The sequence below is a fragment of the Nyctibius grandis genome, chromosome 11 (assembly GCF_013368605.1).
Source record: "Nyctibius grandis isolate bNycGra1 chromosome 11, bNycGra1.pri, whole genome shotgun sequence".
In the NCBI taxonomy this organism is placed as follows: Eukaryota; Metazoa; Chordata; class Aves; order Nyctibiiformes; family Nyctibiidae; genus Nyctibius; species Nyctibius grandis.
The window spans coordinates 16,782,186-16,808,576 of NC_090668.1; the positions used below are offsets into that span (position 1 = coordinate 16,782,186).

At 43.0% G+C, this 26,391-nt stretch overlaps 1 protein-coding gene across 1 annotated transcript in view; it reads right to left on the bottom strand.

Annotated features, from left to right (window-relative positions):
• Nucleotides 1-25,936, bottom strand: part of HDGFL3 (HDGF like 3) — a 38,855-nt gene extending 12,919 nt beyond the window's left edge. The window contains exons 1-2 of the mRNA XM_068409854.1: nucleotides 25,494-25,936; nucleotides 2,545-2,621 (exon numbers count right to left, since the gene is read on the bottom strand). Of these exons, the coding sequence (XP_068265955.1) occupies nucleotides 2,545-2,621; nucleotides 25,494-25,577 (161 nt within the window). The 5' untranslated portion in view covers nucleotides 25,578-25,936. The remainder of the gene's footprint in view (nucleotides 1-2,544; nucleotides 2,622-25,493) is intronic.
• Nucleotides 25,937-26,391: the final 455 nt, after the last annotated feature.

The following is a 26,391-nucleotide window of genomic DNA, read 5'->3' on the forward strand; positions in this document are numbered from 1 at the left end:
ATTTCAGGCACAGGCACCACAATGCAGGGAAAAATAATAAAAAAAAAAAAAAAAAAAAAAGGAAGAGTGGTGATTTATCCTGCTTTTTCTACGTACTTTACAGTAAAAGTCTAATTTATTATATAAACCTGAAGAAAGCATAATTTCCTTTTCATTGGGTATCTATATCCAGTGTGTTTACTGTGTTCTGTATCACGGTATGGGGATGGCTAATCGTAAGTTAATTAAAAACAGCGAAGGCAAAAAAAATCCTTCATTCCCACATGGAAGATTCTATGTCACCAGTGACCGGAGCTGAGCAAGTCACAGTGTCCTTCACTGTAATCACTGTCCTACTTTCCTGATGATCTTTGCAATTAACGTTAACTCTATGGTCTCCATTACCACGGGATCTTGGAGCTCCATCGTTTACAACACATTTATTCTCGTAACATCATCACGAGGTTGGGAAGTTGCCCTTTTGTGCAGATGGGCTTCTGAGGCACAGAGATGTGCCCAAGGTCAAACTCAAACTGATAGCAGAGTACAGAGGAAAACCCAACTCCCTTCAGTCTCAGTCTAATACCTTAATCACAGGATCATATTTCTCCCTTGCTGTAAACATTATTTCAGATTAATGCCTGATTTATACCCTGATTCTTCCCAGCATTTATGAATGTGCAAAGTTTCATTCACTTAAATCATCCCACTGGCCAAGAAGTTTGCCAGTACAGAACCAACTGGTGGCTAAAGGCATCAGATGACAAGTCTCTGGGGAAAGAGCTTCCTTTTAACTACACAGGAGACAGAATGGCATCCACACTCAGTTGTCTCATTGAGAAATATTTCAATTATATAGTTACAAATACAAGACTGCATTTCTACCTGAAAGCCAAACAGTGATTTCCAAACTAACAGATGGTCTCGTTAATATTAAAGGCTACAATAGAGCAAGGCATCTGAATAAATTATTTTATCTTTGCTTTTGCTAATACTAGATGTCTCCTTGTTGCCAAAAAGACATACAAACAATTCTAATACAAATAACAAAGGAAAACTGTATGAAACTTACCATAAGCTACCTTAATTTAGTGCAACAGTAATGTATGGAAATGTTTCTACAGCCTTTTATGTATAGTAAACACTGAAAAATTGTCTAGGTCTTTGTTTGAGATACGTTCATTGCCACTGGGAGAGTATAACGGCCTCCACTGCTCTGCTATAAAAACTAAGGAGCTGCAATCTACAGTTCATTTTTAACAGTTATGCTTTTTAAATTATTAAGGTGGTAACTACAAACTATTTTCCTGTTTCAGATGTTACAGTCAGATCATGGGCTAACAAAATCCCAAACAAAAGAGATTAGCAGTTTGGGATTCATTCATTTCAGAATAAAAGTGGTCAGAGTTCTTTTCTCAAAACATTTCTCAATATAAATGTTTCTATTAAGAAAAAAATTACATTTTGATTTCTGAATTTGAAATTTCATAGGTTTATTTGAACTTTATTCTTTTTAGATTATTTTGTGACTGCAGTAGGAGATCACAATATATCAAAATATCAGGTTGTTTCATTACAGCAATAGGAAAAAATATTTTAACTAAAGAGAGGCTATTTTGGTCTTTATTAAGCAGAAACTGCCTTTAAAGATTTTTAAAATAAAATGTAACATATGATCTATGGGGCTTTTTATGTTCTGGAATAATGTTAAAATTCAAAAATAAACACATTTTTAATAAAGCTTCAAACCTCTAAAACTGAATTTAAAATGTCACCAGAATTTCATTTTTTTAATTTTTCCATTTTTTAAGGAATTCTAGAAAACACGTTCCCTGCAAGTGGGGAAGGAAAAGTTTTTAAAGGTAAACATTCCATGCAGAATGGAAACTGAAATTTATTTTTTTAACTATCTCAGACATAGTTTAAAATAGAGACATGTACATTATAATTTTGAAACTCTCTATAGCAATTACTACAAGATCTAACTTACCCTGTCTGTTCTGATTCCTTTCTTTCCCTTTGAGCTCATCCAGCTCAGTTCCTCTATCCCTTTTGAGAACTCCATCCTGCAATAGCCCCAGCACAAATCTCAGAGGAATGTATGTATTTTAAAGCCATGTGAGGACTGCGTGAGACTCCAGGGTCTGCTTCCTTTCATTTAACAAACTACCAAGCAAGTTCTCACACAGGACATGAACCCAAACGTGTCTGAATACAACACCCTGATCTCCGCTATCATGTACATCCAAGTAAAAAATACTTGCCCCTGCATCTGAGTTCAGATGACCCTTTAATAAATTTATGCCAACACTTTTCTTTATGGGAAACACAGGCACTGGTTATTATTTATGCCTAGACCATGGTACACCATCCACGCAGCAGCATTCCCACCTACTTTCAGGTTTCACTTCCATGTGTTAACACAAATGAGTTTGGCTCATAGGACCTGTCTCTAGGCTCCCAGTGGCTTCGGTCAGGATTTGTTCCAATAAAATCAGTGGAGATGACATTAGCTGCAGTGGAAGAACACATTTTCAAAGGAAAAGATCATGTTCATTCACTTACGTTTCATGAGTCCCGAAAAAGAAGATGGGGTATTTATTTGCTGGAGGCTTCACCGCTCCTTCAGGGAGTTCATCAATCTGTGAGACAGAAATGGAAAAAGGATTATTCCCAAATGTGGTGTCCCTCATCCAAGAATCCCTACCAAGCCACGGAAGTGCTACCACAGGTATCCCGCGCCCCTGTGAGGTCCCACTGTGTGCTGGGGTGGGGAAGAGAAAATGGCTGCTGATTTTTCAGGCAGGCAGGTCATACAAAGTCAGCATGTGACAGAAACACTATAGGAAGACAACAGAAGACCAAGAAGCAGACAAAAAGTTTTAATGATTTCATGGCCATTATAATACACAAGGGCAATAAAATCAAGTCTGCTTAATTTAAGTGTTAACTGCAGATGCTGCCTCACCAAAGGCACCGAAGCCCAGAGGGTAATCCTGTCTGTCTCACCCAGCCACCTAAATAACTTCTGCAACAAATGGGGAACAGATGGCATCTCTGAGACTCTGCAGCTGGAAAACTGGACAATCTGTCATCAGTGCTTCCTGGTGGTGATGGTGGTACCCAGTCTAAAATGCATAACGCACACCAGGGAGGAGGGCCTGGGACTCTCCTTCCCCTGCAGCATCCTAATAACTGGTTTTGGTCACCGCTTCCCTCTGTGCTCCATCTCTTCTTTCACATTTTATCCCTGGCCTCATATTTCTTAAGATACAGCTGCAAAGCAGCTAAGGGAGGGACGATGAGGGTGCTCTCCTGAGATATAGCTGGGATTGGGACAAGCTCCTCAGGCTGAGCAGTGCCTAGACCCATCTTCCGATGTCTGAGTGAGAGCGTTGGTCACGAGGCAGGAGGTTAGGCCTATGACTTAGTCTTGTCCATATCTGATTCTTCAGTCCTCTGCAACAGAAATAGCAGAGTCCAGGTGCCTACCCACATAAACCAGAAACACAGCATGGCTTTAAATAAGATCTAAGTGCCTGCCTTCCCAGAAATGGCACTTGTGAGCATATGTGGGTGTCTAAAATTAAGTGTCCAGAGAACTCTCGGGCTAAGAAGAGGGAGCCTAACGAATCTAGATATCTATAGGGCAACACCAGCGAGCAGGTGAAAGGCTTGCTGCCTGGCTCTTAGGCAACTCAATCTCAACATAAGCATATTAAATCCTGCCAAATGTCACTGGAACTGAGAGCAAAGTGCTGACATACCAATGCTATACAAAATCTGCTCCTCAGCAGAGCACGGGGATGGAACCTGCATGTTTTCACTCAGGAGGCCAGGCCCACATGTGCTTCCCTTCTCCTTTCTTGCTGAAGGACCCCAAACACTGAATTCTTGTTGATTTATAAACACCAGATTGTTTTCAAAGGATGTTCTCTTTCACTGTAAAGCATCTGCTGGCTATGTAGCTCTCAAAGGAGTACAAGCTTTTATAAGAATTCAAGTCCTTTTGGTCATTCTGCAAGGACACCCGTTGGGGACAGAGAAACCAGAGCCACATGTGGAGCTGTAACATCACAGTGCTCCTTTCTGCAAAAGAAATGGATGCCTATCTTTTAGGTCTAAGTGGAGGATTCTCTGCAGCTATGCCAAAATCAGGGGACATAACAGCACTTCTAAACCATTCCCTGTCTCTTTTCTGTGGCGTGACCCAGGGTGTGGATGGTGGGGCTCTGGCATGCCGGGCTGTGTGTCACTGTGCACTCGCTGCCCAGCACGGTCCGCAGGAGACAATCCATGATGGCCAGAGGTGTCACATGCCTTGTGGGCACAGCAATTACACAGCTTCTTTTACTTAAAAAAGCTAATGAATTGATAAACAAAAGGAGAATCTATTATTTAAATGCACATAGAAGGAAGATATATGCTGGTGGAAGATGGAAGCGAGCATTCACTTTTAGCTCAGCTGTGTGTAAGAAGGAACAGAAGTGACATGACAGGGCTGTTTGGTGTCCTCTTCATCACCAGGAATACATAGAGGAAAGACTGCCAAAGATATTTTTTTAGAACTCATTATTTTCTGACATTAACTATTTGTTTTTAAGTAAGTGCACATAATGTAGTTATTTGCTCACTAATTCATGATTTAAATACAGGTATTAGACTATAACAGTGAGAAAAAGACTCCAGGGGAAAACCACAGCAATTCACTTTACAAACTGAGAGCAAGTCAGGGAGATAGTATGACCCACTCTGCAACACATCTTATGCTCGCTTAAACATGGAAGTATCTACACGTCAGACCAAAAAAGGCTGTGCTGGCAGTTTACCAAGTACGGGGGAAACACACCTCAACTGTCTGGATGTCACAGTCATCTTCCTCTTTATTATGACAAGGAAGATGTCCAGAGAGACACTAGACCCCAGAAAAATGTGGACTCCTGTGACTGAGATGAAAAATGTCTGCTGGGACTTGAGTGTGAATCTCATTTCGCTGCTTGAAACGCGGCGCCAGCCCTGGGCTACATTACAGAACAGCGCAGTCCAGTTACTCTCTCAGCCCTTTAAGAATTTCTCATGAAATAAAGCAAACAGCTGTAAATGATCAGCGAAGTGGAGGAATGAAGACATGCTTAGTAGGGAACGCTGATCAGAAGGGAATGGGGATCTTACATCACACGACGTGCTATGCTCCAAAACAGCGAGGATCTTCTCCTAAGCAACATCCCAAGTGGAGTTAAGCCTCATGTCATATTCCCAGCACTTTATACTGTTAGCTAAGGAGCAGCAGCAAACCGACAAAGGACAGCATGCACATCTGTCACGCAGCTCACCTGCTCCCCATTTTGTGACATATTTCTTTATTCATCCGAATATCCCCTCTGACTATGTATCATCTCAGGAAACCATAAAAAAGCTTTTCATAGCTTTTGAAAGTTGGCATACACATACAAACACATGCCGTATAAATCTGCACTGAACAGCCCAAGGATAGACCGTTAATGCTCCCACTCTAACATTTCACTGTGCAGCTGAGGTCAAGACTTTTCCTGCCTTCCCTGATTTTGCTGTGAGGTCCCCAGCTCTCAGGCTTATGTCACTAGTACTGTAATGAGGTTGAATAGGAAGTGACAGTGGTATCTTACGGCCATTTAACTCTGTGGCAAAAACTCCAGGGAATTTAGTGAAGGATGAGACCCTCTCTGCCATTAGGAAAGATCTCTTCCCTTTTCACCTGTTTCATGCGAGTCCCTGCATTAGAGACTGTGAGAGAAGAGCTTTGCACAGTCCACCCATTACCAGCAAAACCACCTTAGCCCTCGGTGAATACTGAGCCCCTAAGTGCTTATTTAGCTGCAGAACAACCCCAGCATTCCTTGACGATTGCTGCTGTTTTGTAGTAATAGAAAGCAAGCAGTACCAGCAACCATACTGCAGCCTCCTGCTGCTGCACTCAGTCACCATTTATTCCCACCCTACAAGATGTTTTGGTTAAATATGCTGAAGATTTGGATCTGATATTTTTCCCCATATCAGCAAGATCAAAGACAGAGAGAGAGGGAGGGGGAGAAAGCGAGCGCATGAGCACAACAGTGAGAAAAGCATCACTGCTTCCAACCAGGAACAAAAGAGATAAGTGCACCCATACTAGGACACAGTGTTGTAGTCACAGAAACCTCACTAATGACTAAAGCATCTGTCTATCAGAGAGCCAGACTGCGATTGCATTTTGCTTCTGGAAGGAAACAAACAGATTCTAAAGTGCCCGTTATAACCTGCAATCAAACAGGAGATTCATCCGTCCCTGAACCAGAGCAGAGCAGGGCTGGAGCTTGCTGCCACAGAAATCAGCGAGAGCAGCGCATGGCGTGCAAATCTGATACGTGCATCAGCAACAGCATGGGCAGCCGCTTCAATTATGGCTAAAATTAAAGCAGGTGGTTTCAGATTTCGAGTTTTATCCCCTTTGCTCCCGTTGCTGTCATCTGCTTAATGAATAACAATTGCTTTCTTTTTGCACAACCTCAGCAGAGCTGCGCTTCCCAGCATTTGTTTGCCAAGCAAGCAGCAGAGCTTTAAAGATATAACTGTGCTTTTTTTTCGGTAAACAAATGCCAGGCTTCTAGGGTCAGGAACACTGAACAAAAAATTCAGCCTGGACCTCTCAAACCAGAGCAGGGCTTTATCAAATGGTGTTGCTAGGGACTACCAATGTGCAAGCAAGAAATCTGTCTCCTTACATTGTAGTTTACAGGCTGGGATGTATATGCAGCCCAAATATTTTGCTCTCAGTGATGCTGAGTAATTGCTGACTTCTCAGGCAGTATTTCCAACTGGTTCTCACAGGCTGGGTTTGGCAGTACTCATAGTGCAACACCTTTTTCCCAGTTGCCATGAGGTTAGGGACCCTGGGGAGAGAGGCACTGGCTGGGTGGGTTGGACTGGAGCTGCAGAGCTGTAGCCCTGCGAGGAGGTCAGTGCAGAGCTGCTCTCCGAGAACAACAGTGGCTCCCAGAAGCACAAATCATCCCCGTGCCTGCCTGTGGGATAACGTGGCATATTCCAGGCAGGCGAAGGAGCTCCCTGGGAGGGCTGGTGCAGAACCAGAAGAAGCTGCACTCCCTCCTGGGTGTTCTGCTCCGCAGAGCTCCACATTCCCTACAAAATGGGAAACATGTCTCTGAGAGACACAGAGGAAACGGCAAGCTTTGTTTCTCTGCTTGTCTATGTAAAGCAGCTTTCTGTGGAGGTTTACATTATCGCAGCAGTCAAGAAAGGAGCAGTTCTGCCCATCAAGGTGGAAGGGCATCCCAGATGCGTCCTCTTCCGCTTGGAGGGACAGCAGGTGTCACATATAGCTAGCACAAAATCCCTGTGCTGTGGGTAAGCTGCTGTTCAGAAGCAGGAATTCCAGGCTGTCAGGGTGGCTTTTGGACCAGACCCTGTTCCATTATGTTCCAACAGAATTTTATACTGGAAAAAAAAAAAAGGTATTATGCAAAAATACTTATCAGGTCCACATGTACAGAGAAGAAAGCTTTACTTCAGCATGCAGAGATGCTTATGTGGGCATTGAAACCACAAGAACAAGTCCTTTTATTTTGCAAAAAGAGGGCATTAAAACTGCAGAGCAGCAATCACTGATTGTTTTGACATACTGTAAATGCCTTTGATTGGCAAAAGCACACAGAAGCACTGCAGAGATCAGTATCTCCCACTGAAATCCCTGGAGTCACTGCACAGCAGTCGAGCAAAGGCCTATAGTATTTTTGCTGGAAAGTGGTTCAAGTTGCTTATTATTGCCCAACACATGCAAGCAGCTTGATCTTTTGCAGTTAGCTTATTAGCAAAACTCTAGATGGATAAAAGCAATACTCTTCAAAATCTATTATTAAAATAGGATATTTTGCTTTTCTACAACGTTTTTATTCAGATGGATTTAATATGCTTTTTAATAGCTAATGCTACTGGGAGTCAACAGTATGGCAGTATCTCTTCTAAACCATTATTTAAAATACTGTTCTGTAAAATGTAAAATATTAATTTTTTTCCCCCGAGGATCCTAAAATGTAAAAAAGAAAAGGAAAAAAAAAAATCCAGCCTCCTTCAAGCTCAAAACTGTGACTCAAATTCTGTAGTACTTAAATTGAACAGCAATCCAACTAAAGCTGATTGGAGACAGCAGAATTTTTCTCTCATTTATCAGGACTATATGATATTTGAAGCAGAGCACAACTCCGTCCCCGATGTACATCACATACTAGAACTCCTAGTGTGGAATGCCGGCGTACGCGCTTTTTCACCCATTAAAAAAGATAACCCTGTGAAGGGTGAGACTAGAAGCAGAATCCAACTTAACAAGGTGGAATTGCACAGCTACAAAAGTAAAAATTTAAAAAGTCTCTGGGCATGGAAGAGTGCCACCAGCAAAAACAAAAAGCAAAACAAGATTAAAAACAGCAGAACATACTTTCGCGCACTGCTGAAAATGGCTGAAGGGTATCCTGCAGACAGCCAGAAATGACAATATAAAGACATCAATCCTCCTTTTTTTCTGTGCACGCTCAGGACCCCAACGAGATAGAAGACAATGAAGGGTTAGTTGGAGTCCAAACAATGCTGGCAGGCAATGTCTCACTAGGAAAGATCAGCAGTCTTGCAGCTGAGTTCAGCCCCTTTACATCCCTAATTAGCAGCATATTTTTAAGACAGAAAGTTGAAATACACTTTCTGCAGAGCTGCTTTAATCTTCAATATGAAAATGGGGCCAAAGCTTAGTTCTGCGTGACTGGTATCTATATGCATGACTTTGTAGATAACGGATCTATTCATGTGATTCAAGTCCTCTGTGAGCTTTAGTGGCTGGTGGACAGAAGATTGTCAGAGGACGAGACTCGGGGGACAAAGACTAGGCCTACCTCTGCCACTGGCTTCTGGGATGACCTTGGCCACACCACTGCATCTCTTCAGTCTCACTTTTACAAATGGGGACTATGGTATTGTTCTCCTTATAAAACACCTGATGTCCACTGCTAAAATTCTAGGTATTACTAATAACAAATACTTTCAGCTCTGTCAGAGGAGGATTTTAGGTTACCAAACTGTAAACCTCCCAGCGAGCACACCCAGAAGTTAGACTGCTGCAAAAATGCTCCATTTTCTCCAAAAGAAGTGTTTCCCTGCCACTGTGAGTGAAGCAATGGGGCTACCACTAGGATTTTTTTTTTCCCAGTCTGTTCCCTAAGGAAAGGAAAGGATGTGATCACACTATTTTCAGTCTGACTCTTACCTGCAATAACTCAGGGACACATCAGACAATTCTGCCAAACCAGACAAGAGGAGAAAGGCCAAAGAGATATTAAGTTTCCCCATGTTTTGTGATAAATAGGCTGTCCATCAGAAGATGGACCGACAAGTAGTCCATATGCTGAGAGACAGCTTGCAATGCAGGCTCAACCAAAACATCAGACAACAGGGAATCCACATAAAGGCAAGTCAGAGAAAAATAAACTACTTAAGTTTCATGGCTCACAAAATTACTTTTTATTTGTGGATGGGTGGGGAGAGGTTGCTCATTTTCAAAAAATATTGCCAGCTCTGAGGCATTTTGTGTTTACTTTTCTTCCCTTTAAGCACAGCGAAGCTTGATTCTCCTTTGTCTGAATTATTCCTCAGATATCAAAATACTGTTCGCAATGTACATCCCCCTGAGCAAAACATAGTGAGCCCACCAACAAGAAATGAAAGCAGTTTCTGATGACAAAATCTGGTTATCCTACTATAACATCTTACTACAAATATTTTTGTCTTGAAATAGAAGAGTGTGCAAGAAATGCACATACAAAAATGTGTTTGGAAGACATACAGCAAATAAAAACTAATTAACCAGCCAAGACATCAACAAACAAGAAATTTTAGGGACTGCACATTCACAAACACTGTATTTCTCTCCTACCACTCTCTTCTTATAAGCCAAAGGGAAGTGAGAAGTTGTATCATCTTTCTCCCCAAAATGCTCAGATAAACCCTGCTACCTTCTGTATCACATCCGCTAGAAAGAGTGAATAAATGGTATAAGAACTTATTAGACTGAGAAATATCGTTTGGCCTCCCAATATTTACATGAGAATTTTACTATTTCATTGATTTTGTTTGTTTTCAAGGAAAAATGTTATATTCATGAGATGATAGGATTTTTTTGGCCAGTCAACTTGATCAAAACCTTTCAATCAGATGCAGTCTGTCTAGAGCGTTGACATTTGGTCAAATACACACAACCAAATTTTATACTCGAGGGTCATCTGTTCCACATATCCAAAGCTCCATATTCCATTGTTAAAGCTTTTAATAAAAGAAGTGTTGCTAGTCCTTATACTCATATTGGCATACTTAAAGCAAAAAGGTAAGCAAATTTCTAGAAGACTGCAGTCTCCTAGACTTGGCTGGCTTAATTTACTATTTCTTTTCCAATGTAATTTACTTCCCCAAAAAGTCAGTTAAAAAATTGAATTGGCACAGTATTTCCATGCTGAAGAACACCAAGTGCCCCTGTGCAATATTTGGTCCAGCTTCCCACAAAGTACACAAAACCCTGTTGACACTACAGCTTGTGGCTAAAATTGTTTTCAGTAAGGAAACGTGATCGATGGAGACTGCAGGTCCCCGAATATGAGCCCCCAGGTTGCATCAGGGTGGACACAAACATAGTACAGACAAAGAAAGGAACAATCTGCTTCACTTGCTGCAGCCCGCGGGCTCCTGCTAGGGAGGATTCAGGCTGGACACTCTGGAGGCTGCAACTATCATCTGGGCCTTTGGGTACAGAAAACCTTCCTGCTTGTCTCCCCTGTGACCTATTACCGTCAGTTGCAGCTAAGGAGTATAATATCAGGGGACTGAAACACTCCTTGTCACTGAACAATTGCCTGCATAGAAAAAATGCTTACTGTCACATGGGAAAAGAACACAAAATATTTGTTCCTTAAAAGCACAGAAAATTTTTAGTGTCCCGCAACCCTCTGAGGTTTGGGTGCAGCAGTAGAGACTGCGTAAGTGTCCTGACCAGTCCTCCAGAGGGAATGGAGACACAGCCAAGCATGTATTTGTCTTCATTATGTTGCTCTCTGTGGACCCATGGACCATAAAGACTCATGGTCCTAAATACCTGAGTGTACGTGTTCACACCAGAATATCTATTTGCAGGATTTAAGCAACTACTTCAAAACATAAATCTCTGTTTCACAGTATCATAAACTAATTTACCTATTACCTACCCACCTTTTTGCAGGCACAGGCAGTCTGCACCAGCTGAGCTGCGTACACAGTGCTGAAGCCATACAAACACGTATCTTCTGCAGGCACCGAATATGGTGGAGGTCGCCGAAGAGACACCGCATCCTGGTGCCGAGAACTGCAGAAGCACAGGCACTCAGAGCACCAAATCACGGCACTTAGGGTGCTCACGTGAAGATGGTGGACTGGGACTCTTCAGCAGGGGAGAGGCTCAGTGGATTTTGGGGCTATGGGATAAGTACAATCACCAAGCATCACCCACACACAGGCCAATTATTTTGTTGTGATGCAAATAACACATATGACAACAACATGTGCACAATCTGGGGGGAATGAGAAGCAATGAAATCTAATTGCAAAGCCAATGAAATGGAGAGATTTGCAGTAATTTTTCAAAGGCAGGTTTTCCTGTTTACTCTGCTGACAAACTGCAAACTCGTACCTGCAGAAGCGCTCAGCGTCTGTGGAAAGCCTGGGGTCACTATAAACCTAACTACTGCCTGTAAATAATTGTTTCCCTTGCTCCCGTGGCCTTAGCCACCATCCATGGTACAAAACAACCAATTAAACTGGCAGACTATTTTGCTAAGATGGAAATTTTGCCTGTGTCAACTGGGTCGCTAAAACCATGGTATGAAAAGAGATCTGTGGAGTCACAGTGGTCTCTGTGCAGCACTTGGACCCAGCTTTGGTATTTTTACTGGGTTTGCTTTCAATCTCTGCTCAGATTTCCAGGAGCTGTCATTACAGTGTCAAATACCTTCTTTGCAAAGTCCCTCTCAGTCTAGGTTAAACTCCTAGGAATTTTAATCTGTCTGCCTAAAGAGACTCAGGAATGAGCTTTTCCAAGCCAAGTCATACTCCTCCCCACCTGCCTGTTTTTTCTGCTTCCAAAACCTCAGAATGAGAGTTTTCATTTAGTTTTGACCAAAAATGTAATGTTGCTGAAATTTACTTAGATAGATTCTAAAAGATTAACAACCTTATTTATCAAAATGAACATTTTCTTCAAAAAAATAAAATAAAAAAAATCTCAAGCAGCAGCCTACAGGAATGAAACTCTTTATATAAAATATACAAAGCACTCCATTATATACATGCAGACCTACAAACTTAAATCCTAATTACTAAACCATGTTAGAAAAAAATTACTGAAATGAAATAATAAAATCAAGAAAGACAAAAAGATGTCTTTTTAGAGATGTAAGTGGCATTACTGTCAGAGAACACACGAATATATCCATATGCTAGTGACCAATTTGCTAAGGTGGCATGCCCCTTATTCTAAAAAATATATTTTACATTACAAACACTAAATATGAGCTTTAAACTCATAGTACTTTCTTTTAATTTATACAGATTAATCATGGGCTTGAAGTTGCCTACACGTTTACATACTTGTAGGATTAAGAGTTACTTTATAACATCCTTTCTTTCTGTCCAATAAGTTAACTGGAATACGTGTACGAGGTATGTGTTAAGTATTTTGTGTTACTTTCAAATAACCTCTCAGAATATGGTGTTTCCATGAACACGAGTTATCTACAGAACCTAGTGACTCAGCTGCGGTTATGTTACAGAAGTCACAAAGTTTACTCCAGAATCTGCTTTCTTCCAAAAGTCTCTGATTTTCTCTAACTTTCCTTCTCTGAACAAGACCAAGGGCTTCTGGCCATTGCTCTCTCTCATTTCTATACTGGACTTGAAGGGGTAATCAGAAGATTAATTTTAAAGGAATGATGATTTTAGAAGGATACAGGCTGTCAAGGGACAAATTACACATGTGGAACTGTAATAGCTGTTTTCCCGCATACATTAATATTAAATTTTTAAAACACTCTACCTCTGAGTCAGGAATGGCATCCATACTAAGCACGGGAGCTTGGCACTCTCCAAAAAAATGCTCAGTAAAAAAAAAAAATGTTTTAAATCAGGTTACCTTTTTGTTTTAAAAAGCAGCTGTAAAGAAACAGCATATTATTCTGACTCATATTGTGCAAATAACTGGGAAAAGGCAATTACACATAGAAGAGAACTTGGTTAGTAAGACACATATCTGGAACTAGGAACGACATTAGGGAACGCTGCACATACAAATTTATCCTGGGATCCAGATACAGTGTTTATATACACCTCATACAAATTAACAAAATCCAACCAAAAGCCTTTCAGTCAGTATTCAAAATTTTAATTCTAAGTGTCACCTGCCTTTACTTTTTAACGCACTCATGATGACACATGACGTGTCCAAACCACGCTCCACAACCAAAGAGTTCTAGCTCACGCTGCTTTTAATTGTCAAGATCCCCAATTCAGCCCCACACGTAGCACTCATGACGGCATCCTTTTCAATACATCTGCCTTGGAGACAGCCCTGACACCCCTGTTATCATATCACGTCAACTATATTGCTGACATTTGGCAAACAAGTAAACTAATACCTTCACCTAGAAGAAAATGTTTCAGAAAAAGTATAAGCTTCTCATTAAAAAATTGTTCCCCTTGCTCCCACATCTGCTAAAAAAGCTGGCATTTCTTCGTAACATATTGCCACTAAAATCTTTATTATTATGGGCTTCTAGAAACTTATCAGCTAGAGGCTTGATGCTGCAAGCACAGCTGGGCATACAGTTTGGCAGCATAAACAAAGCCACTGTCTTTGTATGATCAGATCCCATCCAGCACAATAACATGGCAATTATATACGCAGGTGAATCCATTCATTTGTAAGGCAGGAGATGGCATAAAACATCTTCCAAAAGATAAGGAGAAAACAATCACAGCATTTTAATGCTGAAGAGCCCTGTCTGACAAATGTGTCTTCTCTAATCTGTTTTCATCTTTTAACAAGGAATTCTTGTCATTTTACCAGAAGCACCAATTAAATACCCTGCTCAGAAAACTGACCCACTCCCTTAACAACAATAAAAAGCTCCAAAGCAGAGTCTCTCAAATAAATGCAAAGAAAACAAAATAGTAACAGATAGAACAAGCTTATTACTCGTGATACATCTTTGCAGACATTAAAATTCTAACCATAAGGCTTAATAACTTTATGCTACCTTCTTCTAAAAGCTGTGCTAGAAATACTGACTGTGACAAAGAAAAATTAAGTTTGCACAAGAGGAAGATTTTGAAAAAGAACTCCTGATAAAAAGCAGCAAAAGGGGTACCTGAAAACCTGAACATATGTGAGTCACCTGATCCAGACACCATACGAAAAGAATTATCTGTTGAGTTTGCTGCACCACTAATATCTTTCAAAAGCCCTGGTATTTGGAGAGGCACTACAGTAAGGAATGTCATCTTTTATTTTTTTCTTTTTTAAGATGAACGTCTGCCTTCTCCCTTAGGCTGTGGTCCTACTTTATGTTTCTACAGGCACGGCAGCACACATGTAAGCAGTTTTATTGAAATCAAAGAATCTTTATGCAGTCGAACTCATTCGCTGCCTTTGGGACATGGTCTTTAGAGAGCAAACTAATGGGACAGGTATCATCTTCCTTCTATTCTGTAACAACCAGGACAGCAAGCCTGCAGCCCTGCAGTGCATCTGAACAGGGCTACTCCTAGAACACATGAAATGCCCAAGCTTGGGTCAGCTGGAGGATAATGAAACACAGCGGTAATCGTGCTAAGAACACAGGAACCTCAATTCTGCAAACACTTCCACATGCGATTAATCCTGAATGAACGCTACCTAATTGGATTCCAGATAATAGTATCTGAAGAAATCCTTACAGAAATACAAATTTACACCTTCTCAGATGGAAACAGTGTCATCTGGGCTGAAAACCAACTAGCAACTAATTAGTTTAAGAAAAAGATGACAAAAGATGCCACTATGGTAGGGCACAGTGCCTGGCATGAGATGCCTTGCTTAGGTGTATTCCTTGCCAGTATCTGCCCCACTTAACACCTTCTTCCATGTTCTGGAAGAGGCACCTGGGACAGCAAGCTGGGAACCATTGCAAATATTAAGACAAAGATGGTCTTTTATGCTCATATGTATGTATGTATAAACATGCAGTCACTTCACCCAGTGATGGCAAAACCAATATGACAACTGACTCACAGAGTCCCGGGTCTGTGAGAAATACGAGCTGCAAGTAAACCAAAATTTAGTTTGCAAAAGGAAAAAGCTGGGAAAAAGGACTGGCAACGTAAGAGAGAGAAAGCTGGAAGCAGCAATACTACAGGAAGCCAATAGTGGACCACAAGTTACATTTGAACAACCAATGTGCTGCAAAGGTCAAGGCAATATGCAGAAATCCCCATATGCAAACACACATCCTGCCAGAGAGCTGGCAGACAGCCCTCACGTGGTGCGACCGCACCCAGGAAAATTATTTCGGCCCTGTGCAGGACATCGCTGTACAGGCTGGTAACAAGTTGAAGGAAGCTAAAGAAAAATACACAGATGTTTATGTCAAGGCACACACCAAAAAGCAGTCAATGGGGCCAGGAGGATTGCTTTACATACAGTGATGAATAACAAATTATATCCCAAGGAAGGCAGGCAGGCCATGCACAGACGGCCTCACTTCTGCTATGGGGTGCAAATCACACCCCTCCGTGCCTGCTGGCTCTGGAGCCCCCCTCAGCCATTGTGCTTGGGTGGTCTCCGCACAAGCAGTAGGAAAAAGAAAGGCAAAACTTGAGAGGAGGAAGTACACAAACCTCCTTTGGAGGCACAGTGCTCTGCTTTCTGGCATCACCTTACGCTGCTTTGTCAGGATGGCCAACCCATGGCACATGCTAGTCTAAACACCACTCCACCAGCGCCTTCCTCCCTTCTGCCCCACCCCACAGCTGCTGCAACGAGAAGGTACTGATATGTGCCATAGAAAAGGTGAACCATAAGTGCCCTACATCTAAAGTTTTCCCAAAGGATACGCAGAGGAGGAGCTGGAGGAACTGCCTCCTAGTTACCACCCAATAGGTTAGGGACTAGGGTAACAGCCAGGAGCAGAGACCTGGACTCTTGGCTTTCTTCATGTGAAGGAGATTCCAGCTGAGGAAGACACCCCATCCTCCAGGAATTAAAAGAAGGGGTTCACAGGATACCTTTCATGGAAGCCTGAACATAGTAAAATCTAAGATTTGTGGAGCTGAAGAACAACTAGCAAAAAAGAGCTGCTTGTATCCAATGACTTTTTATGCAAAATGCATAAACACATCAAGGGAAGGACAGCGTCTCCAGAACTGTTCTTTGCAGCTATAGCATTTGCTCCTCTATCTGCACTTTCCTGCTTCTCCCACCTGGATTGCATCTCCAGACTGATGCTATGTATCTCTGTACGGTCACTCCCTATGTTATTATTAAGTTTCAATATGTACTTATATTTAGTACATTTAGTAATCCAGTCTAATATGGGATTGATTCCCAGAAATGGTTTACATTATTGTGCAACTGTATCTCGAGCTCTCCCAGACTTATAGTTTCTTCTACTTATTGCCTCAGTGTGGGTTTAGTTTCTGTGTTGTAAGTGGCTTCAGAGGTAGGTGCTTTCCAAGCCCAAGGAGTACAAAGTTACTGACTTTAAAGGCTGACACACTGTTTCCTAGTTGACATCACAGCGATACTTGTAAAGTCCCTACAGCCTGGGATTTTTTCCTTCCTCCCTGGCCCCTCTTACTCTGCTGTACAACTGATGGTCTTAAAGAAATTCTTTGGTGTATGACATTCCTTGCCCCGTTTTTCCTCTTTTGTTACATGATGTCTTCTATTCAAACAGCCGAACTAGAGCTGGCAAACAGCCTCTCTCTAGGTTTTTTACACGTTGCTGCAAGGCAAAATAAACAGTTGTTTCCAGTTTGTATTTTTGGGGCTACAGATGTATGCTAATTATCCTTTCAGTCTGCTAATGGAAAACTGAAAGAGAATTACACGTACTTTTCTAAGGCAGAGACCAAAGTCTATGAACACCTGTCCTTTCTAAAGTTGGGCTTTGTGCTACCCAGAGCACAGTACAATGTGTCTCCCTCCCTTTATGTTGACTCGGAAGGCATTTTCAGATTTCAGCAGGGCTTTACAAAAGGCCAGGAGAGAGAGATTAAATCCTTCTGAAATTCAAGAACATTATGTGTCTTTTTGGAGCAGCAGTGATGCCAAGGATAATATTTAGGTTGATCTGGACCATTTGAAGGATGGGAAACTTCAGAACAGGGTTATAGGAACTACACCATAACATGGGAAGTTCATTGTTTTGTTACGATGCTGTAGTATTTACTCAAATTTCTTACCTTCCTTTTGTTTTCTAGAACAAAAAATTAATATAAACAAACAAAAAAACCCAACCCCAAAGCCAGGTCTCATGTACCCTTCAGGTAACAGTAAGTATTATCAAGACTGTCATGTCAAATGGTCTGAGTAGAAGAAAGGAAAATTGGAAATGAATCTGCAGTTTATTTCAAATTTCTGTATCAGGTTTAGAACTGGCTGTTAACACAAATGAATGAAACAATCAGAGACCTTCCCAAGAGAAAGAAGCAAGGATCTGTTTCCTTCTTTAAGTTTTAGAAGCTTTACCTCATGATACTCACTTGTTTGCCAAATATTTCTTGGACTCTTTCAAGTAACTGTTCATTCTAGTTGCTCCTATTGTGCTTCAGCCAAACTACTGGGCCCTTCTCTGTTGGTACTGCCGCTAGTGGAGTTCAGAGAGTTCAGAGTCAAGTGATGTGCTACCACAGCAATGTGCTACACCTATGTTTTCCGCACTTATCTTCCCTATGGGAGTGGGTATACCTATGCACAGAATAGGTATGTGTACACACACACATACATATCAATGGTATGTAGAGATCAGAGATACCGACACAGGGGCAGACTTGAGAAGTACCAAGTTACCTAAAGATACAGCGAAGTACTGATGTTCAGCTAATTCCTAACACCTTTAAAAAGCTGGCTCCACACCTTCTTCCTGCCTGCTCCACACAGGCTACTTCCCAGTGTTTGTTGCTATATTTATCTCTCGAATTACAGTATTAGTGAGAGGCCTCAGGCAGACTCGTTCTCCCTTATGCCTCTCAAGCACACAGTAGAAAGGTCTTTACTGCTCAGACACCACCATTTCAAACAGTTAAAATGCCCAAGCTCTCTACATTGTCATCACTTTTCCAGCATGATCAGGAAATCCTTTCATCTATCCTCAAATGACAATTGTATATATTTACTGTCAGCAATCACTTGCTTACAAGATTTTTATTACCCTAAATGCAGGAAGACTCGTTAATGCATTACTATGATGGGGAAATCGGGAAACGAAGAGTTAAGACTGAAAACTCAGCCTTCGTTTTGCTCTCTACGCTCACAAAAAATTCATTCCAGTTGGGGGTCCTAAAAGGTTCTTTACACAATTATAAAAAGAAGAGATCTGTCAATTAATGTAATGGAAACTAACATTTCTCATCTCTTTTTGCAGTAAGAACATACAGATTGACTTGACAGGCTAGATTTCACTGGAAGGGGCACCCTTCCTTTAGACAAAACATATACCCAATGATTTCCATGAGATTAGTTGATGAAAATTATTCAGTGGCTTCAAAATGACAAGGAAAAATATCTAACAAAAAGCCTGTACAGTATGGGTATGAAAAACTTTAATTGCTTATTGCCTCAAAACTTTTGAGACAACTGTCTCCATTCTGGGTCAGCTTCATTTGGACTTAAAATCATGACACTGCAGGAGAAAATGTATTCATCTATTGTCATTTACACAAAAAGATCAGACTTGCACATTTGGGGCTAGTTATTTAAACTAATTAAAGAAAAAAAAAAGAGAGATTTAAAGAACTGAATTTTAAAGACGTTTTCCCAAATATCCCTGCCATGCTAACAACAAACATAGAACATCTTGGCCCCAAAATTATTTGTTTGCCAAACAAGAACAACTGGAAAGGTTTTACTGTAAGCTATGGTTCAACTTTATGTATAAAAATTACTCCATTTTACACTATAATCCTCAGATTAAATCTTTTTTTAAGTCACACTTAAAGCAGAATGCAGGAGCATGGAGAAAGACCATCAGCTGCTGAGGTTCCCCAGGTTCCAAACACTAGGAGAGTTCACACTTCACTCCTTGTTATTTTTGCTTTAGGAAATGAAGGAAACAGTACTCAATGAGCTGATAAAGTCACTGAAAAGGCACTCACACCTACTCTAAATACGACCAGATATCTGCAAATAAAAGTTTAAATGCTATCTAAGCAACATGTGTCAACCTGGTGCAGAAGGTTGCGAAAGTAAAAAACAATTTCATAAAGGACTCACTGCCTTAAATGTGCTCTTTTCAGATGCACCACAGCAGAAGTCATGGGAATGCTGCCTGAAGAAGCCAGGACTTCACCATTAGCCCCTAGGTTAAGACAGACCTGTGCAGTGAAAAGCAAATCATGTCTCATCTCAGAAAGGAACAAACAGAGTCCTGCCATGAAAAATTGCCTGCAGATCTCTGAGGAGTGATGTATGAGTGAGGTACATAATTAAAGAGGGACAGAGACGGAAGAAGCTCTGAGTTGGTAAAGGAGAAGTCACAGGAGACTCATATTTAGTAACACAGTGAAAGTGAGATCATAAACCAGAGCAACCAAAAGGGGAAAAAAGAGAAAAGCACGTGGTAAAGGACTGGACAGGTCCCAAATGGCCAAGGAGAAAAGCTCAAAAGACTTCAGACTGGATTTTGGCAGAAAAACACAGAGAAAGATCTGTTGTCTATTTCTGACGGACCCTTTGAAGTTTTCTGGATCTAATCTGATTTTTGTCTGTCATTCTTTGCCAAAAAAGATAAACCCTGCCAGGGAAAACCTACCTTCCCTTATCCTTATACTAATAAGAAAACAAATGGTCTGTTTTAAATATCAAACACTTAAAATGTAGAATCTTTCTTCTACGATGTGTTTGAGAGTTTGATATTTCCAAGCTGTCATACTTGCAATTACAACTGACCAAAGTTGTTCCAGGTTAAGCACCTTGTATTTTATCAAACTATGTCAGAACATAGGCCTTGGCCCTACACTGAGAGCTTCACCACGATCGACCCACTAGCTCCAACCATACTCCACTGAACTGGAAGAGAGCGCTTTATTTACTGAAATGCCTGCATAGGGGTGTCCAAAATATATTTTTAATTTTTTTTTTCTGATACTGAAAGTTGTCTGGAATTCTGTCACTCTGCAGTAGTAATTTCTTGTAATAGTCTCTAATATTATATTACATTATAATACTATAGTGTTATTAGCCTTATCTTTTTAGGCTCTAGTCTAACAAAGTCTTTAAGCATAAGCTTACCTTTAAGCCCTTCCCTTAGATTACTTTAGTTCATACTTGCCTTACTTTCATGCCTTGCTGGATGGGGGACATGGTCAACAATACTGAAAAAACGCACTAAGCTAAAAACTATCACATAATCATCACATTTATGATGCTCAGCCCACGATATACACTGGTTCCCATTACAATGACAGCATTTACTATGTATTACTCCAAGCAATATACTGAAAATTTCACACCCATTGGCGACTCTAATACGTTAAAGTGCCCCAAATACCACTTTGCCATTGCTATTGGCAGATGCTTTTTAATAGCGATATTCACATATGAGGATTGTCAGCTACCTAGCAAATTTGGAGTTCAAGTGGGTGTTAATTCAGAGTAGCAACAAAGGAACTGGACAAGACAAACAGGAGTCCAGAAAATAGGAAATTCAGCTCCACAAGACAGTAAATACACCTTCATAATAGTTAGTGTGACACTGTCACTTTAAAGGCTGCATTCTCCTCCCAACACAAAACATTCTAAACAGCTCTAAACATCCATGTGTTTTACACTAAAATACATTGTCTTACCTGCTTGGATCTCCTTTGTATTGTCTCAAACCAACTTTACCATCCCTACACAAACTACTTGTGTTTACCCAAATACAGTTCTTGTCTCCCCAGCTGTGTGATCCCAGATTTCTGTTCAATAACGGCATCAGCCATTTACTTGGGCACACTCTTATTTTATTGAGGTCATTCCAGACTTTTTTCTCCGCTCTCTACAGTTGCATTAACAGCTTCCTTCCTATTTTTAAATCTGCAGCTAATTTCAGCAACTAAGTGCTTATTGTTTCTTCAGGGTCACTCATAAAACAAACACCATTATTGATCTTTCTGAATCTACCACTAGTTTTTCCCTTTTATCTCATCTGAGCGACTATTCAAGGGGCAATTTCTCAATAAACCAGGACATCTATCCTAGATAAACTAGGGTACCTGAAGAAAGAGATTTTTCTGTCTATGTGTGCTAATACAGCTCCTATCATGGCAGTAGCCAAGCAACTCATAAATGTTAGTGATTTTGTCTCCACAACACCTTTTTAAAGGGAAAAGTCTTGTTAACTGTCTTTCACAGAGAACTAATATACAGAGGGATTTAGTGCTTCAAAGGCAAAGACCAATCATGAAATGTAGAATGAATTGAATCCTTATTTCTTATATTTTAACCATAACAGCATCTTCCCTCTATTTTTGCATGCACCCTGGATACACAATTGCTTATTTGTTGGATTACAGCGGCTGATGACCTGTCCAGTTGGTATTTATTCTGCATTTTTGATAAGCATCTGAAGACAACTGACATCACAGGCTAACATAAAAACCATGTTAAACCAAACTGTTGCCAGTATTTTATCTACTGTTATTATTAAGCTTCAATACAATTCTTGGGGCCTAAACCCTAAACTTATTCACTATCCTCCAGTTAAACTAAAGGAAATTTTGGCTTTGCCCAAGAAAACGCGATACCAAAATGCAAAGCAGCCCTTTCGGGTAATAAGATCTAAGTGACATCTTTCAGACACCAAGTATCTAAAAGCATCTTTTGAAGAGAGTGGTTTTATTCACCAATTCTATTTTAACATGTAAATATAAGATTTACTGGCCATTACTGTTTTGGCTAAGTGTGGCAAGTTCGGTCCTTTTCAAATTAATTCTAGACCAATCCACAAAGAAACTTTAAATGCAGTTTGACTGCTACAATGCACCGTCAATTACTAGACAAAATTTTTCAGTGGTCCCTGGACGTATCATCACTATCTGGGCACTTTCTTTACGGTTTCTCTCTCTTTACTCACAGTGATAAAAGTCAGGCTTGCCGGTCTTGTTCTTGCTGATCGCTAGATCAACATACCTCCAAAGAGAGGGGGTGGAAAGCTAATGGTCTATGACTAGAGATGCTGCCTGGATAAGTCTGCAGTGTTGTGCCACAAGGAGCCAGCTAAACCCACAAGCGTTATACCTAATGAGAGACAGGAGTAATTGAGCTAGGTGCAGATCCCTACCGCAGCTGGACTGCTTCTGGGATCTGAGTTAGAATTTCTGTATGACGCTACCCATGCACACAAAAATATACGGTTGATTTTGAGCCAGGTCAGTTATGTCTCTGTGTTTCATTAAAGGGTAGGCAGTGTCCTTCTGTCCTGCTTTAACACTTCTCAGGTTTATCAAACAGAGTTTAAGAAGTTTGTCCCTAGACAGGAAATTCACACCATTTGGTAGGGGCAATAACATCGCCATTTAAATGTATTGTTACTCGTATTGTTAAGCTAGTATATTAGCATGAAATATGTAAGGTTTTACATGAGAATACAAAGATCAAACACACTAATTGCATAATGAATAAACATGTAGGTAGCAAACACTCAAGGATCTGGAAACAAGCGAATCCCCTGGATAAAAGACATTCAGTTAATCAGAGTATCTGACTTGCATTCTCAACTCAAATACTTCTTTTCTTCTTATTTGTATATTATAATGTTTGCTGGGAAACAAAATAAAGACTAGTGTCCTCACTAGGTTTTTCCTTCACTTAAGGAAGAGCGCATCAGGCAAAACTTGGCAACCAACATGAAGAAAAGTCCTAGTAAAGATGGTAAGAATTGTATTTTTCATGAGTAATATGTTAGGTTCAGGCAGACATCAGCTTGATCTACCCTGAAGTTGTATGTAACCACACCATGTGTTACAGGAGCACACGCTGTGCCTCTTGACACTCAGGTGAACTAAAACCTAGTACTCATGCTCCCCTAGCCTACTGCTCTCTTCCTACACGATGGTAAACTCTGGGCTCTCTACAGTTTCCATCTCTGCTTGCTAAGTCATGTTAAAACTAGAGACTGCTTTGTCTTCACTTGAACTTTACATCCTGTTAGTTTGCACAAAGGAAGTAAGTTATGTTAATAGTACACCTATTTTTTCCTAGTGAAGACGTACTCTGTTGCATATCACTGCCATTCAGATACCTATTTAGACACCCAGGCAAAGGCTATGACCAGCTGCATAGCATATAATGATTTTATAAAGGAATAAAAATGCCATTAAAACAAAAGGCCCTGTTCTGCTTCTGGGTAAACAAACAGGAGTTTTACAAAGGCTCAAAAAGGAAAGGGATTAACATGCTTCAACGTGGTAATGGTCTCAACTGTTCACATTAAAATTTTCACAGTAAATTAAACCATGACAGAGGTAGGAAAGTCAATTTTCAGTGGATCATGCTGTTCTGCTGACATAAACTGCCATTTTTTAGGTAGTATATCCACCAACCTATATAATGATAGAATAACAAAACCGCAACCCAGTGTTGATTAAGTTTGGCCTTTTGCATTCTAATTTCAGCCTGCTCTGCCACAATAATTGAATGCACCACCTTATTTACATGCTTCTCTAGATATTTAGCACCCTCTCACTATTCTTTTTTCACCTTTGCTTAAGCCTGTGATGTTGGCCCTCCCTACTTGTATGGTGTCTGCTGTTCAACACCACTACTCCTGCTTCCTCAGTCATACTCAGGACACTTTTCAATTCACTTTCCACCACTTATACCCATCCTTTTCCTGGGCTCTCTTGTCAAGGGTAATGCTAAATGTCAGTCCATCTTTATCCTGCCCATCTATGTTTTCCTGCATGTTGCATACAACACTTCATTATCTTCATGCCCTTTATGAAGACCAGCAACTTTCCTTGACTAGAAAATGATGGCATGAAGCACTACCCAATTGCCCTGGCAAGGCTGGAGAAGACAGGTAAATACAGACTCTAACTGCCTGCCAATGAGTTCACACACCACGTGTTACACAGTGAGTTTACACAACAGTGACCCAAAAGGAGGGAAGGGTCAAGCTATGTAGTGTGCCATGGTACCAGACCCCCCGCAGAAAGCTCTGCTCTGCGTTAGTGTAGCAGCACCAAAAATGGATGTTTAAATACAATGGGGCACTTATCTGACGGCCAAATGCCCACGATGCCTTTCCACCTCAGTTATACCACAGCGGCGTACAACAAAAAACGACAAAGGACTATGAAAGAAAGTCAACGCAGTAAAAGACAAAATAAAGCCAGTGGCTGAGCGGGGAGGCCCAACACCCAAAAGCCTGCGTACAGAGTGGCGGCCACGGAGCTGCAGGGATGTCAGCACCCCATAGGGACACCGCCGCACCCCAGAGCCAGGCCCTGCTTCACCTCACCCAGCCTCTCCACACCATCCATGCCCCCGGCTCCCGTCAGCCCCCTGACCGCCGGGCTCTCCTTGCACCCGCCACCCTGGGGACAACCGCAGCCTGACACCGGGCCTCGGCCCCTTCCCCCTGCGTGCCACCAGGCCTCGCCCCCTCCCCACTTTCCCGCTCTGGCCCTGGCCCTGCCCCAGGCCGTGCCCCTTCCCCGCACACGTCCCCAAGGCCGGGCCCGAGGCCTTGTTGCCCGCCCGGGCCCTGGGCCGCGCTGGGCCCGGGGGAAGCGGCCGCCCTGCCCTGTCCTGTCCGGCCCCCGGCCCCGGCCGCGGGGGGGAGGTGGGGGCCCCCTAGCCACGGGGGAGCCGGGGGGCCGGGGCGAGGGAGGGCATAGAATAAACAGCATAGTTGTCACGCAGGCAGGGCTGCCGGCTCCCCAAGCCTCCTCCCCGCGATAACAACCCAGGTACAGCCCGCGCTCGCCCCCCTCCCTTCCTCCTCCTCCTCCTCCTCCTCCTCCTCCCGGGGGGCCGGGGAGAAATCTGCAGATCAAAGAAAAGATGCACAATAATAACGGGGTGGGCGCGCACCGCGGCCCCCCGTCCGCTGGGGCCAGGGCCGGGGCCTCCGGAGGAGGCTCGCCGCGGCCCGGCCGCTGCCCGCCCGGCAAGAGGGCGAGGGGGGCGGCGGCGGCGCGGGGCCGGGGCCGGGCGCCCCCGCCGCGGTACTCACCCGGGCCGGCCAGTGCGGGTACCCCTTCATTTTGGCGAACACCAGGTCTCCAGCCTTGTATTCTCGGGGCCGCGGACGAGCCATCGGGAGCCGCCGCGGGAGCTGCCGTGTGTCCCCCCGCCCTCCCACGCCCCCCGCCCCGCACACACCGCCCCGGGGGCAGCCGGGCGAGTCCCCGCGGGGTGCGATGCGCCCGGGCACGGGGCGCAGCCGGGAACGGGGCCGGGCCGCGGGCAATCCCCGATCTCTCCGGCGGCGGCGGCGGCGGCGGCGGCAGGAGATGGGGTGTGTGTGTGTGAGTGTGTGTGTGTGTGTGTGTGTACGCGGGGGAGGGGGAGGCCTTGGACACAACCCCAGCAGCCCCCGGTACCAGGGAGCAGGCTGGCGGCGGGGCGCCTGGCCGGGCGGGGGCGGCCGGGGAGCCCTCACCCCGCGGCGGCGGGCGGGCGGGCGCGGCGCTGCCCGCGGCCCCCCCGTGCGAGCTGGCTACGCCGCCCGCGCCGCCCGCTCCATCCCCGCCGCAGCCGCCGCTGCCCCGGGAATATGGAGCCGTTTCCTCCGAATTACTCCTCGGGCAGAGACCGAAAACAGGATCTTCTTATCCCCCCCCCCCCGCCTGCGCCTCCCCCCCGCACTTTCCCTTCCTGTTATTTTCTAGGTACACAGATCGGTTTCTATGAAAATAGGAGAGCAGAGAGCGGCTCCAGTCCCTCCCGGCCCTTCCTTCCCAGCTGAAGCATGACACGGTTCTTTATGCGCGCCCGACATGGAGGCTGGGCAACGGGGAGAAGCCGGCTGAGCCCGGCTGGTTTTTGCAGCAGGACCCTCGAGTTCCCCTGGCCAGGGGCTCCCGGCCCTTGGGCCTGGGGGGTGCCCTGTCCCCCCTTGTCGTGGAGGT